The sequence below is a fragment of the Sceloporus occidentalis genome, unplaced genomic scaffold (assembly GCF_023333645.1).
Source record: "Sceloporus occidentalis isolate IW3139 unplaced genomic scaffold, rSceOcc1.0.p SCAF_2, whole genome shotgun sequence".
Lineage (NCBI taxonomy): Eukaryota > Metazoa > Chordata > Lepidosauria > Squamata > Phrynosomatidae > Sceloporus > Sceloporus occidentalis.
The window spans coordinates 127,856,050-127,871,467 of NW_028316982.1; the positions used below are offsets into that span (position 1 = coordinate 127,856,050).

Genomic DNA, 15,418 nt, shown 5'->3' on the forward strand with positions numbered 1-15,418 from the left:
CTGTTAGTTAGGATCAGATCTAAAATAGCTCATCCCCTTGTTGCCTCCTCTACCTTTTGGACAATGAAATTGTCTTCCAGGCAAGTGTGGATTTTGCTAAACCTGGAGGATTTGGCTGAGTTTGACTTCCAGCAAACATCAGCATGGTTGAAGTCACCCATCACTACTACATCTCTGCTTTCTGAATATGTAGCCATCTGTTCTAGAAAGGCATCACCAAATTCTTCAGCCTGACTGGGGGTTCTGCAGTAGACTCCCACAATAACATCCCTGTTGTTTCCCTCCCCTTTAATTTTTATCCAGATACTCTCCACCTGTCTTCCAGGATTTAAGTCCTAGATCTCTTCATAGGCTTAAATATCCCTGACATATAATGTTATTTGTCCTCTTTTCCTATTTGGCCTATTTCTTTTTAAAAGGCTATTCCCCTCTTACTATGTTCCACTCATGAGACTCATCTCAACAGGTTTCAGTGATGCCTGTTATATCATATTTACTTTGTTGTACTAGGAGTTCAAGTTCATCTTATTTCCCATGCCCTGTGAACTAGTATAGAGACATCTAAGACCATGGGACATCCCCCCTAGCTGCCTACGTAAAGTTTTTTCCCCTTCCACTGTTGAGTTCTTGCATTATTTGTCTTGTTCCCTCTATAATAGTTTGCCTATTATCTCCAGCTCTTGATGTACTCCTGCCTTCCAAAATACCATCCCGCCTCCTTGATCAAATTTTTGAGGCTATTGGCAAAAATGTTTCTGCCAACTGGCATGAGGTGCAACTCATCCCTTGCCAAATGTCCCTCCTCATAGACTGCAATCCACCATCCAAGAATCCAAATTGTTCTCAGCGGTACAGTATCATATCCAAATCAATGGCTTAGCTGCCCAAAGTATCCTAAGTACTCTTCTTCAGCACCACATCTCAAATGAGTTGATTTTCATTCTGTCTTATTCCTTCACTGTCCAGGTCTCATATCTATACGTGGTAATGGGGAATACAATGGGCGGAACAATTCTGACTTTAGTGCTCAGTTGTATGTCTTTGCTATTCAGTATCTTTTCCAGTTCTTTCATAGCTGCCCTTCCCATTCCTAATCTTCTTCTTATTTCTTGACTGCTGTCACCATTCTGGTCAATGTTTGATCCTAGGTATGGGAATTATTTAACTATTTTAATTTCCTCATTGTCTAGATTCAATTTATGTATTTCTTCTGTGGTCATTATTTTTGTTTTCTTTATGTTCAACATTAAAACCTGACTGTGCACTTTCATCTTTAACCTTCCATATTAACTGTTCTAACTCTGTGCTATTTTCCGCCAATATTCTGGGGTTATTTGCATATCTTAGCTTGTTGATGTTTCTTCCTCCTTATGTTTACTCTTTCTTCTTCTGATTGTAACTCTTCTTTTCTTATGATGTTTTCAGCATATAAGTTAAAGAAAGAGAGTGATAGGATGTGGCCTTGACTGACCCCTTTTCCTTTTGGGAACCACTCTGTTTCTCTGAATTCTGTTCTGATAGTGGCCTCTTGTCCTTGGTACAGATTTCTCATCAGAACTTTCAAATGTAGTGGCACCCGTATGTTTTTGAGTGTGTTCCATAACTTTTCATGATCTATACAGTCAAATGCTTTGCCATAGGCTATGAAAACCTAATGGTTTTTTCTGTATTCTCTGTCTGTTATATCCCTTTCCTCTGGAACAATAGAAAATAAACATTGTCCATCTTCCACATAGTGGCTCTTCAGATGTTCAGAAATGGCAGCCATATCACTTCTCAATCTTCTTTTCTTCAGGCTAAGCATACTTGCTTCCCTCAACTGTTCCTCAGATGAATTGGTTTCCAGAGTCTTTACCATCTTTGTCACCCTCCTCTACACATCTTCCAGCTCATCTGTATTCTTATCCAATATTCATGCTACTAATTCCCTGGATCTGAACTATAGTTTTGTTGAAACAGCTTAGAATTGCATTGGGTTGTTTGTTTGTTTTTGGCCACCACATATCACTCTTGACTTTTGTAGTATACTAAACCCTTATATGTTTTTTTACACTGTCCAGATGTTTCTCATCCAGTATTTGTGCACTTGACTTGTTCTGCCTAAATGCAATATCTTACATTTATTCCTTTTGGGATTAATTTTGTTTTGGCCCAAGTCTCAAATATCTAAAGACCATCTTGAATCTTGTCAGGGGTTTTAAATGCATGCTCTGGAGTTTTCATTTGTTTAATTCTTGTTTCTTATTAGTATGTAGTTTGAAACTGTTTAAGTTCAATTTGCATAATTATTTTAATTTGTATTTTAATATAATGTGTTATGTTTCACTGGGGATATATATATATATATATATATATATATATATATATATATATATATATATGCATGCAGCCACTTTGCATCTCAGACCTGGGAATGAAAGTTTCCGTGGGTCAGTTTAAGAAATAGTTTCACTCATGAAGAAAAGTCTTTCCTGTGAGCTGCTATTCTTTCACCATTTCTGTGATAACAAATGTAATCACTCATATTTTACTATTTAAAAGTAGGTTGCCAAACTCATTTCCCACCAGTGAATGGTTCAATTCAACTTAAAAAGAAAAAAGCAAAGCATTGTTTCTTTTGTGGAAAGAAAACCGGATTAGCTACTAGCTATGAATGTCGGTAAGTTGTGTTTACATTTTAAACATTTAAAATTTTAAACTATGTTTAAACTATATTTACCATAAAACAAAAGCAGAACAAAACAGTGAATAGTTCCAGAATACAGCAAAATACTACATATGTTTTCATATGTTGATGCTTCAGTCTTCAGCCAATAGATTCAAATGTTATAATTTGAAGTCCCCTTTAAAGTACTTAGAAGCAATGACATAATGCTTTCTTCATTACCTTTTCTCAGTTCTCCATACCTCAATATAAACTGCAATGATAGATTCCAAACTGAGACTAGAGAATTGCTGGGGCCAGAGTCAAGCAAGTAACATTTCAATCCTAACAACAAGAGCTAGATTTGCTCCAAGACGTGACTTGCTTGACCAAAAAATAAATTAATATTATGTGAGTGGGTTTTACTATTATCTCAAGGATGGGTGAGAATTGTGCAGCACTCCAGATGTCATTGGAGCATATCCCAAAATTTCTCATCATTCCCTATGCTACCTGATGCTGCTGAGATTTACAGTGCAACAACATAGGATTCTCTTTTCTGATGACCACTGTGGAGTTTGTAAAATTAGTGTTTGACAGTCAGCACATGAAGAATAAGAATAGCATAATGGGAGAGAATAATATTTTTAATTAACTAGAGTACTAATTTTGATTATCTTTTGTATATGGAAATTAATGCACCAACAATATCACTATCATTGATACAGCCTTCAGCTATAAATATAGCCCCCCCCCCAAAAAAAAATTGTTTGTAGAATATGCATCTCTGAAACTGCTCTGGCTATGTAGTTATCTAATAGAGTTATAGTGGTTTGAGCATTGGACCAGTGTTCGAATCTTTACTCAGCCACAAAAGCCACTGGGTACCCTTGGGCAAGTCACCATCTCTCAACCTCAGAAGAAGGCAAAGGCAAAGCCTTCTCTGAATAAATCTTGCCAAGAAAGCCCCAAGGTGAAAATGACTTGAAGGCACACAACAGTATTATTTTAAACTTTCTTAAAAGTTTCCATCTATGAATACTACTGTGAAAAACATACATTAGGATGAAGTCGCCTGAAACCAGATCGAAGTGCTAGAAATGGATTTCCAATGGATTTCCAAAAATAAATCTGTTAAATTTGGAATTACATCATGGAAGATGAGTAGTGGGAAATACAGTCCTGGTCTTCTTCATAGTCTCTGTGCATTTCTACCCACAGCTTCTGCACTGAGGTCCATTTGGAAAATCCATAAAGTTAAGATAAAGTTTTACCTGTGTGTGTCTGTGCCTTCATGTTGCTTGTCAACCTATGGCAACCCCATGAATTCAATAGGATTTTCTTAGGAAAGGAATACTCAGATGTGATTTTTCCAATTTCTTCCTCTCAAATAGAGCCTACAGCACTTGCATTTGTTGGTGGTCTCCCATTCAGGTACTAACCAGGGCTGCCCCTGCATAGCTTCCAAGATCAGACAAGCTTAGGATATTTCTAACCCCAGAGTTTTACCTAGAGATGTAACATTTCTGGTAATTTTGAAGCCATGGAGAAAGACATTTTGTGGCTTTGGGTTTTTTTTGGGGGGGGGGATATGATTTTTTTCAGAGGGGAAATGGAAATGCTATATTAGATTGGAAATCAATTTGTTACATTAGGAACATAATACACAATTGTGCCTAATTTGGTTTGACATAAAATTATTATGATTGGAATGTTTAATATATAATTTATTTGGATAATAATTAGAAATTGAATTTACTCTTTTTTAAAAAAAAATTGTTACAAATGTCACTACTAAAACCTGAACTGCAGGAAACAGTTTACCTCTTTGGTTTTACAACTTATGAGGAGCTGGGAAAACAGTAAAAAGAAAAGAAAACAGTAAAAAGAAAAGCACTAGCAAAAGAATTTGTTACTTTGGTTCACATGTTCTAATACAGTTTTTCTAAAAGTTAAAAAGTCAAGTGTGTTGTGTATATATCAGAGTGGCATTTATCACACTGAGGTTATTGGAGCTAAGATCAGGGGTGACTGCGGGTCGAACAATGCGAATTGATGTTATAACGTGAGTGTTTTATCACACCTGGTGCCCTTCTGTTGCCCTTCCATATTGAGGGGGAATCGAATCCAAGGCAAGTCACGTGATGCGGATTCATGCAAAGCGGAGTGAGTGCAAATTGTATTACCACATCGGTGCATACCTTTGCACTCCCAGAGTGAAGAAGGGAGCCTGGTTCCACTTTCACGTGAATGACAGCTTCACCTTTCTTCCTCCCTTCTAATTCCCCATCCCTATGTAAGACCCCAGCAACTTCCACCAGAAATCCACAACAGCAACTTGCTTAAAAGCAGTGAAGTTTCATTGGAAATACAGATAGATGTGACTGGACAAACTTTTCAGCAGAATCTGGCAAGCCAAGCCCCAAGCACTAAGTTAAAACCCCTACTTCCCCCCACCTTTTTTCCTGTGGGCATTCTTCCCTCCTCCTTTCCAGGCCTGAGAAGCAAACACTGTGGCCTTGAAGACTCTTACAGATGTCTTGGCCTTATCACATTCCATTCCCAAGCAGCATCCATTCCCAAGCAGCAGCCAGCACCCCATCCCCCCAACTACAAGCAGGCAGAACTACAACCTAAAGCAATTACTAGGCAAGATGAGCAGTAACTATAGGAACTGTGAAGATTGACTTGTAATTGGCTTTGGAGTTCTGACACCCTAGCAGCCAAATTCAAAGGGGTCCTCCATGTCAGAGCCCCCATCCATTTCAGCCACATCGACATCTATCCTCTTGTCATTCTCCTCATCTATTTTATCTACATCTCTCCTTCCCTTTGTAACAGTTGCCTTCTCTTAGGTTGCATCCACACTGGGGAGATAATCTGGTTTAACTCCACTTTAACTGTCCTGGCTCAGTGCTATGGAATTCTGGGAACAGTAGTGTCCTGAGACATTGAGCCTTCTCTGGCAGAGAGCTCTGGTGCCTCAACAAACTAATAACTTAAATAATAATAATAATAATAATAATAATAATAATTATTATTATTATTATTTTAAAATTTTATTATTATTATTATTTTACATATATTATTATTATGGGAGTTGGAGTTTGTTGTGGGGTCCTTGGCTCGAGGCTATGGAATTCTGGGAATACCATCTCTCCCTCCAGCCTCCTATTTCTTCCCCTTCAGATCTGTCATCTGGATTGAAATCTACCTTCCATCCCTTTCCAGTTTCATGTGAATGCTAGCCTCTGCATCTGCACTGGGAAATAATCCAGTTTGACTCTACTTTAACTGTCCTGGGCCAGTGCTATGGAATTCTGGGAACTGTAGTGTACTGAGACATTGAGCCTTCTCTGCCGGAGAGCTCTGGTACCTCAGCAAACTAACAACTTAAATTATTATTATTAATAATAATATTTTTAAAAATTATTATTATTATTATTATTATTATTATTATTATAAAATAATAAATTATTATTATTATTATTATGGGAGTTGGAGTTTGTTGTGGGGTCCTTGGCTTGAGGCTATGGAATTCTGGGAGTTCCATCTCTCCCTCCAGCCTCCTGTTTCTTTCCCTTCAGATCTGTCATCTGGATCTACCCTCCATCCCTAGCCTCACGTGAATGATAGGGAATGTCACCTATCTCTAAATGCCCTCTGCTTCATGCAAATATCATCCACCGGCAAAATTGTTGTTGTTGTTGTTGTTGTTGTTTTGCAGTAAAATAAATTAATAATAATAATAATAATAATAATAATAATAATAAATTTCTTTCACTGCAAAAAAATCAGTGTAGAAACTGAAGTTCTACTTGGAAGTAAATCCTGCCTCCACCTTGGCCCCACTTTGGAGGACGTCCTGCCCCCCACCCCCAAAGAGTCCTTTAGAGACTAACCCCACTCTATCCCTTTGCCCCCTCTTTTCCCTTTCTCTCTCTCCCCCCATTTCCCCCCTCCTCACCAGCTTGTCTCCTGTCCACATTAAAACGTGAATGCATTCATTCGGGGGGGAGCACCGGAAGCAAATAGGACAAAATTGCAGCATGGCATCATGGGAAATTTGCAACCTCGGGGTTTTGCAGTGGTGTACCAGAGCACAAGCAAAGTGTCATTCCACACCAGACCAATTGACAGTGAATTCGAAGTGAGCCTCAATGCGAATCCTGTCAACTCACTTATTCAGTGAACTCTCCCAAATAAGGAGCCAGTAAGGATTCAATCCGGAAGCCCCACGGAAGCCCCACTGGATGAGCTCCCATTGAAAGGAGCCAGGTGTGAAAATACATTAACGTTATAACGTGAATTCGCATTGCTCGATTCGCAATCACCCTGGATCTGAGCTGGAAAACCCCTCTTTGATAAACGCCAGTAACTGTTCACTAAACCTTCAAGTCCAGTAAGCTTTTTATCTCTAAACTAAGTGCCATACAAGTAAGTATCAAATGCATTTCTCATTTACTATATAGTTCTCCTTTATTAGGAAACCACTAGGCAGGATATGGTTTAGCAAGATATAATGGGCAGTGAAATTCCATTGTTCTTGCTCTGTTATTTTATTTGCTAAAGGCCTATAGCATGGCCTACCCTGCACCATGTCTAAAAACCCTGACATTTCCCATCTCCTGTACTCTTAAAAGGATTGATTGACCATGCTTGGCAGTTGCTTAATAATGGCACTTTAAGTGATTATGATGAAAGTAAAAAGCTGCCATAATCAGCCGGTTCTCAAACACCTATTGTTTTTTCTACCAGTGACTTTCTGTAAACTATGGTGTTTATCACACGGAAGTTTTTGCAGCTTAGTTCCAACATGACTGCAGGTCCAGCTATGTGAATTCACGCTAAAATGTGATGTGTTATCTCATATGATTGCTTTCTATGGGGGGTTCTTATGAAACACTTCTGCATTCAATCTGCACTGACTCCTCATTTTGGTGAATTCGAAAAAAAGCGAATTCAACAAAATTTGCTTCGATTTCACTTCCAATTGGTCTGGTGTGGAATTTCACACCGATGTTGCTCCCTTGGCCCCCCTGTGTCCTGCTCCTTCATCCCCCTCCTCCTCCTTCACCCTCCTTCCTCTCTGCCACCCTGCCACCTATCCCATCATCCCCTGCCTGCTCCTACACCCCGATCTGCCCCTCTCCTTCATCCTGCCACCTATCCCATCATCCCCTGCCTGCTCCTACACCCCGATCTGCCCCTCTCCTTCACCCTGCCACCTATCCCATCATCCCCTGCCTTCTCCTACACCCCGATCTGCCCCTCTCCTTCACCCTTCCACCTATTCCATTTATCCCCTGCCTGCTCCTACACCCTGATCTGCTTCCCTCCTTCACCCTACCACCTATCCCATCATTCTCTGCCTGCTCCTGCACCCCGATCTGCCCCCTCCTTCACCCTGCCACCTATCTCATCATCCCCTACCTACTCCTACACCCCGATCTGCTCCCCTCCTTCACCCTGCCACCTATCACATCATCCCCTGCCTGCTCCTGCACCCCGATCTGCCCCCCCCTTCACCCTGCCACCTATCCCATCATCCCCTGCCTGCTCAGACCCCCACTAAGCATGCGCAAGGATGCCGATTCGAATAGTTGAATCTGCACCGGTGTGGTAATACAATTTGCACTCACTCTGCTTCCCCCTCGATTTGGAAAGGCAACCAGCTACGATAAAACATTGTTTTTTAGTGTGAATTTGAATTGTTGGATGCGCAGTTGCGTCGGTACTGAGCTGCACAACCCCCCGTGTGATAAGGGCCTACCAGTGCTTATGTCCTTGCTAATGAGACCTGTATTCGAACCACTCATCATGTGATCTTCTTCTGTTCTAGTGCCTCCAAGTAATCTCTTTGGACTCAGGTTTTAACTTTCTTATCTAGTTGTGCATATGGAAAATTATCCTAAGGACTGACATCTCCTTTCTCCCTGAATATGTACCCTGTGTTCATCTCAGAACATTTCTTTTCCAAATGTTTCCCAGTCTTTCCACAGCACTGGAAGTATCATTGCATACCAAAAGGCAATGGTTCATATCTTGTCTTCTGAACCATTAATATTAGGTGGAACACACAATTATACAATTGTTCTTCTACTAAAAGGACCCTAAAATACCAGAGACCAATTAATTTGTGAAGCCATGAAATTATATTCCACCATATTGTTCTCTTGTTGGAGTACCTCAGCTGTTCACTTCTGCTATCAGCTGGCAGAATACCCTTCTCTGGAAGTGATAAGAGCACATATTACCAGAGCTGTTGCAGTACCTTCTGCTTTTTTCCTAGTGGTGGTTGTAGTGCTACTTGACTGAAGCCAGACCTTTACCTACCACTGCAGACTTAATGTCAGAGTCAAAGTCATCTTTTGGATGGTTTTGGCTTCTTAGCTTGTTCTCCACCCACCATGCTTTTCCCATATGCGGGTCTGAGCAGAGCTAATGAAGAAGGAAGACAGTTGGTTTATCTGTATTAGTAGGGTTTTTAGTGTCATATTTGCAACAGCACTACTCTCTTTGGTGCTACAAGTGTTGGTGTACCTAGTTTTTCATCCCCCCCCCACACTTTTTACAATCTGCTGTGTGGCCCAGAAATGGAAGTGACCAAGGCAGCAGGTACCATACCTCCTTGAACATGCACATGTGATACCTAGCTTATGAAGGAGCAGATAAAGTGAATGTGTGGTACCCAGCATATGAAGGAGCAGATAAAGGGATACATGTCTTTCATATTAAGAACTTGCTGGAACACAAAGCTGTTTAGCACTGTCTGAAATGATATCACAGTGGATCTCAGGACAGGACATTCCAGAGCTGAAGAGTAGGAAAAAAATGTTACATATGCCTGCCAATCTAGTCTGAGACATTGATGGGATACATAGGGATGAAATAGACGTCCCCGAAGGGGTGGTGTGATGCCGCCCCTGAGAGAGCTGGATTGGGGCCGCGGCAACCACACTCGCAGCTGCAATACAGCCAGCTTCCACCCCAGATAGCAGTGGAAAAAGTTTGCTCCTGTTTGAGGCAGAAGCCACCGCTTGGCCTCTAGAGCCAGCTTTTTGCCGGCTCTGGGGCGAGTGGCATCTGAGTGGCAAGTCACATGGAAGCCGGCCAGTCTGTAATTGCTGGCATGGCTTCCGGGAGACTCAGGGATATGGCATGTCTAAATGCCACACCCCAAGCTGGCTACAAGCTGGCTTTATCAGTCCACCTGTTTTGGCCCAAACTTTGGCCTCTTGAAATAGTTTCTGGGCTAAAGGAAATGGCAGAAAACAAGGAGGTATTTTGCCATTGTGTGTGCTATATGTGTATTTGTTTTAGTATGGTTTTGTGTTCCTTGTTTTCCCACTCTGTAGTGTATTTTATCTGGGATTTGTGTGTGAGTGACTATTTGTGAGTACATGGATATTTCTCTGCACATCATCAGTTTACATTGTGTGAGAGTATTCTATTGTGCTTCAGGTGTGTCTATATGATTTGGCATTTACTAAGGTATGAGAATTGTACAACATTGTTGAATTGCACCCTTAAAGAGTGGGATGACATGTAAAAGAGACTAGACCATGAACCAGTGAATTCAGATTACAAGAAAAGAGATTCCACCATTCCTTCCATTAGAAAGGTTCTTATTTTTATTTTATTTTATAGATTGCCTTAGGGGGTGGTGGACTCTCCATATTAGGAGGTGTATAAACAGAGATTGGATAGACATCTTTCATGTATTCCTACATGAGAGGGTTGGACTTGGTGGTCCTTCTGGTTCCTGGAAGGAAAGAAGTCAGTGATTCTATGATTGTATAACTGATCATCAGCGCTTTAGGCACCAGTACAGCCAAGAAGACAAACAAATGGGTTCTAGAACAAATCAAGCCCCAATTCTCCCTGCCCTTCCCCCTCACACACTTCATTGAACCAGCCTTCAGTATTTCAAACAGCAAGAACTTTATTCCAGTAACTGGGCATGTTAGTAGGAAGATTTTTGCAGACAGAACTGCTATCATCCCTATACAACAATCCCATATCATCCCTTTAAAGCCCTACACGGCTTGGGCCCAGAGTACTTGAGGGAACACCTTCTTCCCTATTGTCTGTCCCGCACACTAAGGTTCTCTGGAAGAAATCTACTACAGCCAAAAAATCTAGGTTAACATCAGTTTCCCAGGGGGCCTTTTCTATTACTGCTCCAAAACTATGGAACGACCTGCCAGAGGAGATCCGTCACATTCCCACTCTGACAGCTTTTAAGAAAGCACTCAAGACGGATCTCTTCTGGCAGACATTTCCAACTTAGTTACCCTCCCCAGATATAGAGATATTTGTCCCCTCATCTGTCTATTCTTCCCCGCCTATCTTTCTGCCTATTTTTTGTTTAATGTTTTTAATGTTTTAATGTTTTTATACTATTACTGTTTAATTCTGTTTTAGTACTGGGAATGGGGGGTAGGTCTAGGGTTTGATTTGTTTTTTTAAACTCTATTGTAATTTGATGTATTTTACTGTTGTAACCCGCCCAGATTCTTCGTGATTGGGCAGGCTAGAAATAAATCTTTATTATTATTATTATTATTATTATTATTATTATTATTATTATTATTATTATATTCACCTTTCCCCTTCATGGGCATGGCTATAATTTGCCCATAAATGAAAACATGTCCATGTACCATCCTTCTTAGTCCAATCACACAGCCTCTCTCTTAAACACTTTCAGTTTCCCCTCTACATCTCTTCTCCTGTAAGAAACCACATCCCACAGACATCTGTGCATTCCTTTGCCAGGCAATTATCTTCCCTTTAAACTACCATCAAAGTTCGTTCCCAGCACTACACCTCTCATAATGCCACATATTGTCAATACACCTAAGTTAAACAATTCTAACATAATACCTCCTACATCAATAACTAATTACACACCTCATGACAGATTGGATCAGATTCTGATACCAAGATGACTAAATTGAGGCTGTCATACTTTGGCCATATCATGAGAAGATATAAAGCATTGGAAAAGACCATGATGCTAGGAAATGATGCATAAGAAAGAGAGGAAGACCACACACCAGATGGTTAGATTCAAAGAGGACATAGTCCTGAACCTGCAAGACCTAAGCAGAGCAGTGGAGCACAGGGGAGTCTTGGAGATGGCTTCCATGTGATACCAAAAAAGTCTTCTTTTATATCTCCTTGTGCTAGTGTTAATGTATAAGTTCTCTGATAGAGCTGTAGTTCCTATTCTGTTTAACAAATTCTTAATTGATAAATTCTAGCCTTGCTGGGCATAACATAAGTGATATGATATCTTTATTCAATAAATCTTTATTCTCCCTTTCAATTAGAGATATCATTAGTAATGCTCCTCTGTAATAAATACACACACACAATTTGATTTATCCCTGAAAGGACATCATCCCAAAATCTTTGCGTGTGTGGGCACATTGGTCACATATGGCTCTATTCCCCTATTTCTATGCATAGTTTTGATATTTCAGTATTAATCCTGTGTAATTTAGACAGATATTAGTCCCATTTCTGTATGTTTCAATGAATTTTCTCTCATTTCTGAAGATAATTGATTTATAATTTGGATTTTTCTAAAGTGATTTCTATTTTTTGTCTTCTATTTTTACTCCCAAATCTCACTTCCATGTAACATACCAAATTTAGCTTCTTGAATTACCTTATATATCTTTGAAGTTTTCCCTTTGGTTTGATTTAAACTATCATCGCATATTGATTCAAATAAAGTTAATGCTCTCAGGGGTGTGAAGCTTTTTTCCTAATTACATTTGTCTGAAGTGGTTTGATTTGTATTAATTGCCATTAAGATGGGTTTTCTTGGATTCAGTCTATATTACAATTGATCTAACTGAATGGGCTTTCCCTTAGATAATAAATAAATTATTCTATAAACCCGTTTCTCTTTCTACCCTTTAAATTTATTATATTTATCTTTGTGTTTGAAGATCTGAAGTTCTAAAAATGGACAAAGAAGTGAAGGGGATGAGGCTAATAATTTGTTTTTAAACCAAATATTAAAGAATTCTCTGGTAAACTGATTGTCTAACCTTCTCTTAGCTTCTATACTTATAACATATTGACCATGGTATATTTCAGTACATTGCTTCTTTCAATCTGTGTCCAATTATTGTCCTTAACAAATTTCCCTAATTGCACTAATTGAAAAGCTTCATAATATAATCCCAAATTATGCTATTGGTATTACCAGGCTTCCTCTTTTTTATTTTATTTTATTTAAACATGTAATATACATATTAAACATAAATACATACAACAACAGCTAAAGTTTACATAACATTGTTTATCAGCAGAATTAGTGTGTGGTTATACTATACACGGTAAGATAACATTGTCACTTCTGTTATCTTCCTTGATTGGATCTTGCTCACCATCCCATACAGTAACTGTATCTTTATTTAGTTATTCCTTCTTCTTTTTTCCTTCAATAAGAAGGGAGACAGAAAAAAGGAAAAAACAATAAGAGGGAAGAGGAAAGAAGGAGAAAGAAGAGAAATGAGGCATTGCAAATAATCATAATGTCTTATAGTCCTATTCAATTGATTGGAAGTATATTATGTATTAAGTTTGGATGTTATTTGAGGGGATATTTTATAAATTTTAAATCGTTGTTACTGGTTTTATATTTTATATTTTATCATGCGAATGGCCTTTGGCTTAAGCATTAATAATAAAGACAAAGACAAATATATATAATGTCTTATAGTTTTACTCCCTTGAATGTTTATCACGTTTTTGTAGCTATCTTTAGTTCCATAATTTGTTCACTTTTTCCTATTTTCTTTGAAATTTTTGTTCTGTTTTACCATTGGTTGCCATAGTTATCTTATCCATCGCCATTAATTCATTCACCTTGATTACCCATTCTTCCTGTAAATTTTGGTTTCCCCCTTTCCAATTTTTTGCAAAGACTAAATGGGCAGCAGTTATTAAATATAAAACCACTTCTATCTCTTCGTGGCATAATTTTCCTCTGAGATCTTCCGTGATATTTAACAGATATAGTTGGGGTTTCATTTCTGTATTATATTGGAAAATATTTCCAATTTTTCTATGAATCTCTTCCCAAAAACTTTTTGCCTCTTTGCAAACCCACCACATATGATATAGGGAAGCATTTTCTTCACATTTCCAACATCTACTATCATTTATATTTTTTATTTTGGCTAATTTCGACATGGACATATGCCATCTATATAGCAATTTATAGTAATTTTTAATTAGGTTGGCACTTTTAGTAAACTTTAAGATTTTTTCCCATACTCTCTCCCAACTATTCAATAATATTGGTTCTTTAATATCCTGCATCCATTTAATCATGATCTTTTTTACAGTTTCTTCCTTTAATTTGATATCCAACAAAATTCTATATATCTTTGTTATATGATTTCCCCCCATAGAGAGTGTTTTATCCAAGATGTTTAATTCTAACTCAGTTCCAATATCATTACTGTCCTTTACAAATCTTCCTTTTAACTTAACGTATAAAAACCAATGCATCTCTATACCTTATTTTTAAGCTGCTCAATTGTTATAATCTGCTGTACATTTTTTGTTTTTATTAGTATATCTTTATAGGTGACCCATTTCTATTTTGGGGGGTTTTCCGATTTGTAGAAAGCTTCTTGGACCGAGGTCAATCTCGGTAATTTAGTATAGAAAGTTTTTTTATATTTTTCCCAGACTTTCATCAGAACTCTCCTTATCATATGTTTATTCCATTCTTTACAATTTTTTTTTGCTCATAACACAGGTAAGCATGCCAACCCTTTTCTAGATTGACCCCTTCTAATGCCAATAATTCTTTATTCTTTTTTATTTATTTTTATTTTTTATAATTTTATTGATTAAAACTTCAATTAACATACATACATACAACAAAATTAAATACAAAACATACTTCTAATAACATACAACATCTAAGATAATACATATATCTAACGTACTTCAACATATATTAAACATTTAAAATCACTTCCCTTCCCTCAAACTGAAGACATCCGATTCTTATGTACTTTCTTGTTATGCTCACTCTTTTTACAGTTAAATTCTATTTTCTTTAATCTTAAATCGTAATATTAGTTCTAAACTCTATATTGTAAAAATACCTTTGTCTATATAAATCATGTAACTTCTACTTTTTCCCTACTCGTTTCTATATCTCCTATATGTTACCAATATTTTACTTCTTTTGTACTCTCTATATTACTCTATGTTATTACTTCCTTTATGTGACATCTATTATTTTCTTTTATCTCGAGTCACTTTCGATTCTAGGTTGCTGCAGACACCTTGAACATTAAAATTCCATACTGATTACTGATTTCCAACTCTCTATTCTTCTTTTTGTAATTTAATTTGGTGCTTACTTCACTTGTTCTTTAAGATACTCAACTATGGATGCCCATGTCTCTTCCCATCTCTTTTCACTTCCATCCCTCAGTAGATTTGTAAGTTTATCTAGTTCAATCATGTCATATATTTTTAGGTGCCAGTCCTTTATTAACAAATCTTCTTTCCTCTTCCACCTTTTAGCGATGATCATTCTTGCAGCGCTTATCATATAAAATATAATCTTCCCAAATTTACTTTCCAGTTTTGAATCTCCCACCATACCTAATAAAAAAAATTTGGCTCGAATTTCATTTTTGTATCCAATATCCCTTCCATTTCTCTGTGAATTTGGCTCCAAAAGTTTTTAATTTTTTTTGCATTCCCACCACATGTGCATATAAT

At 38.0% G+C, this 15,418-nt stretch overlaps 1 protein-coding gene across 3 annotated transcripts in view; it reads left to right on the plus strand.

Moving 5' to 3' along the window:
• LOC149319009 (AN1-type zinc finger protein 4-like) overlaps window positions 1-15,418 on the plus strand; it is a 115,080-nt gene that overhangs the window by 90,548 nt on the left and 9,114 nt on the right. The window contains exon 10 of one of the 3 annotated variants that reach the window (XM_089510920.1): window positions 2,542-2,659. The exons of the other annotated variants lie outside the window; for them this stretch is intronic. Coding sequence (XP_089367046.1) covers window positions 2,542-2,659 — 118 coding nt within the window. The remainder of the gene's footprint in view (window positions 1-2,541; window positions 2,660-15,418) is intronic. 3 annotated transcript variants of the gene reach the window in all.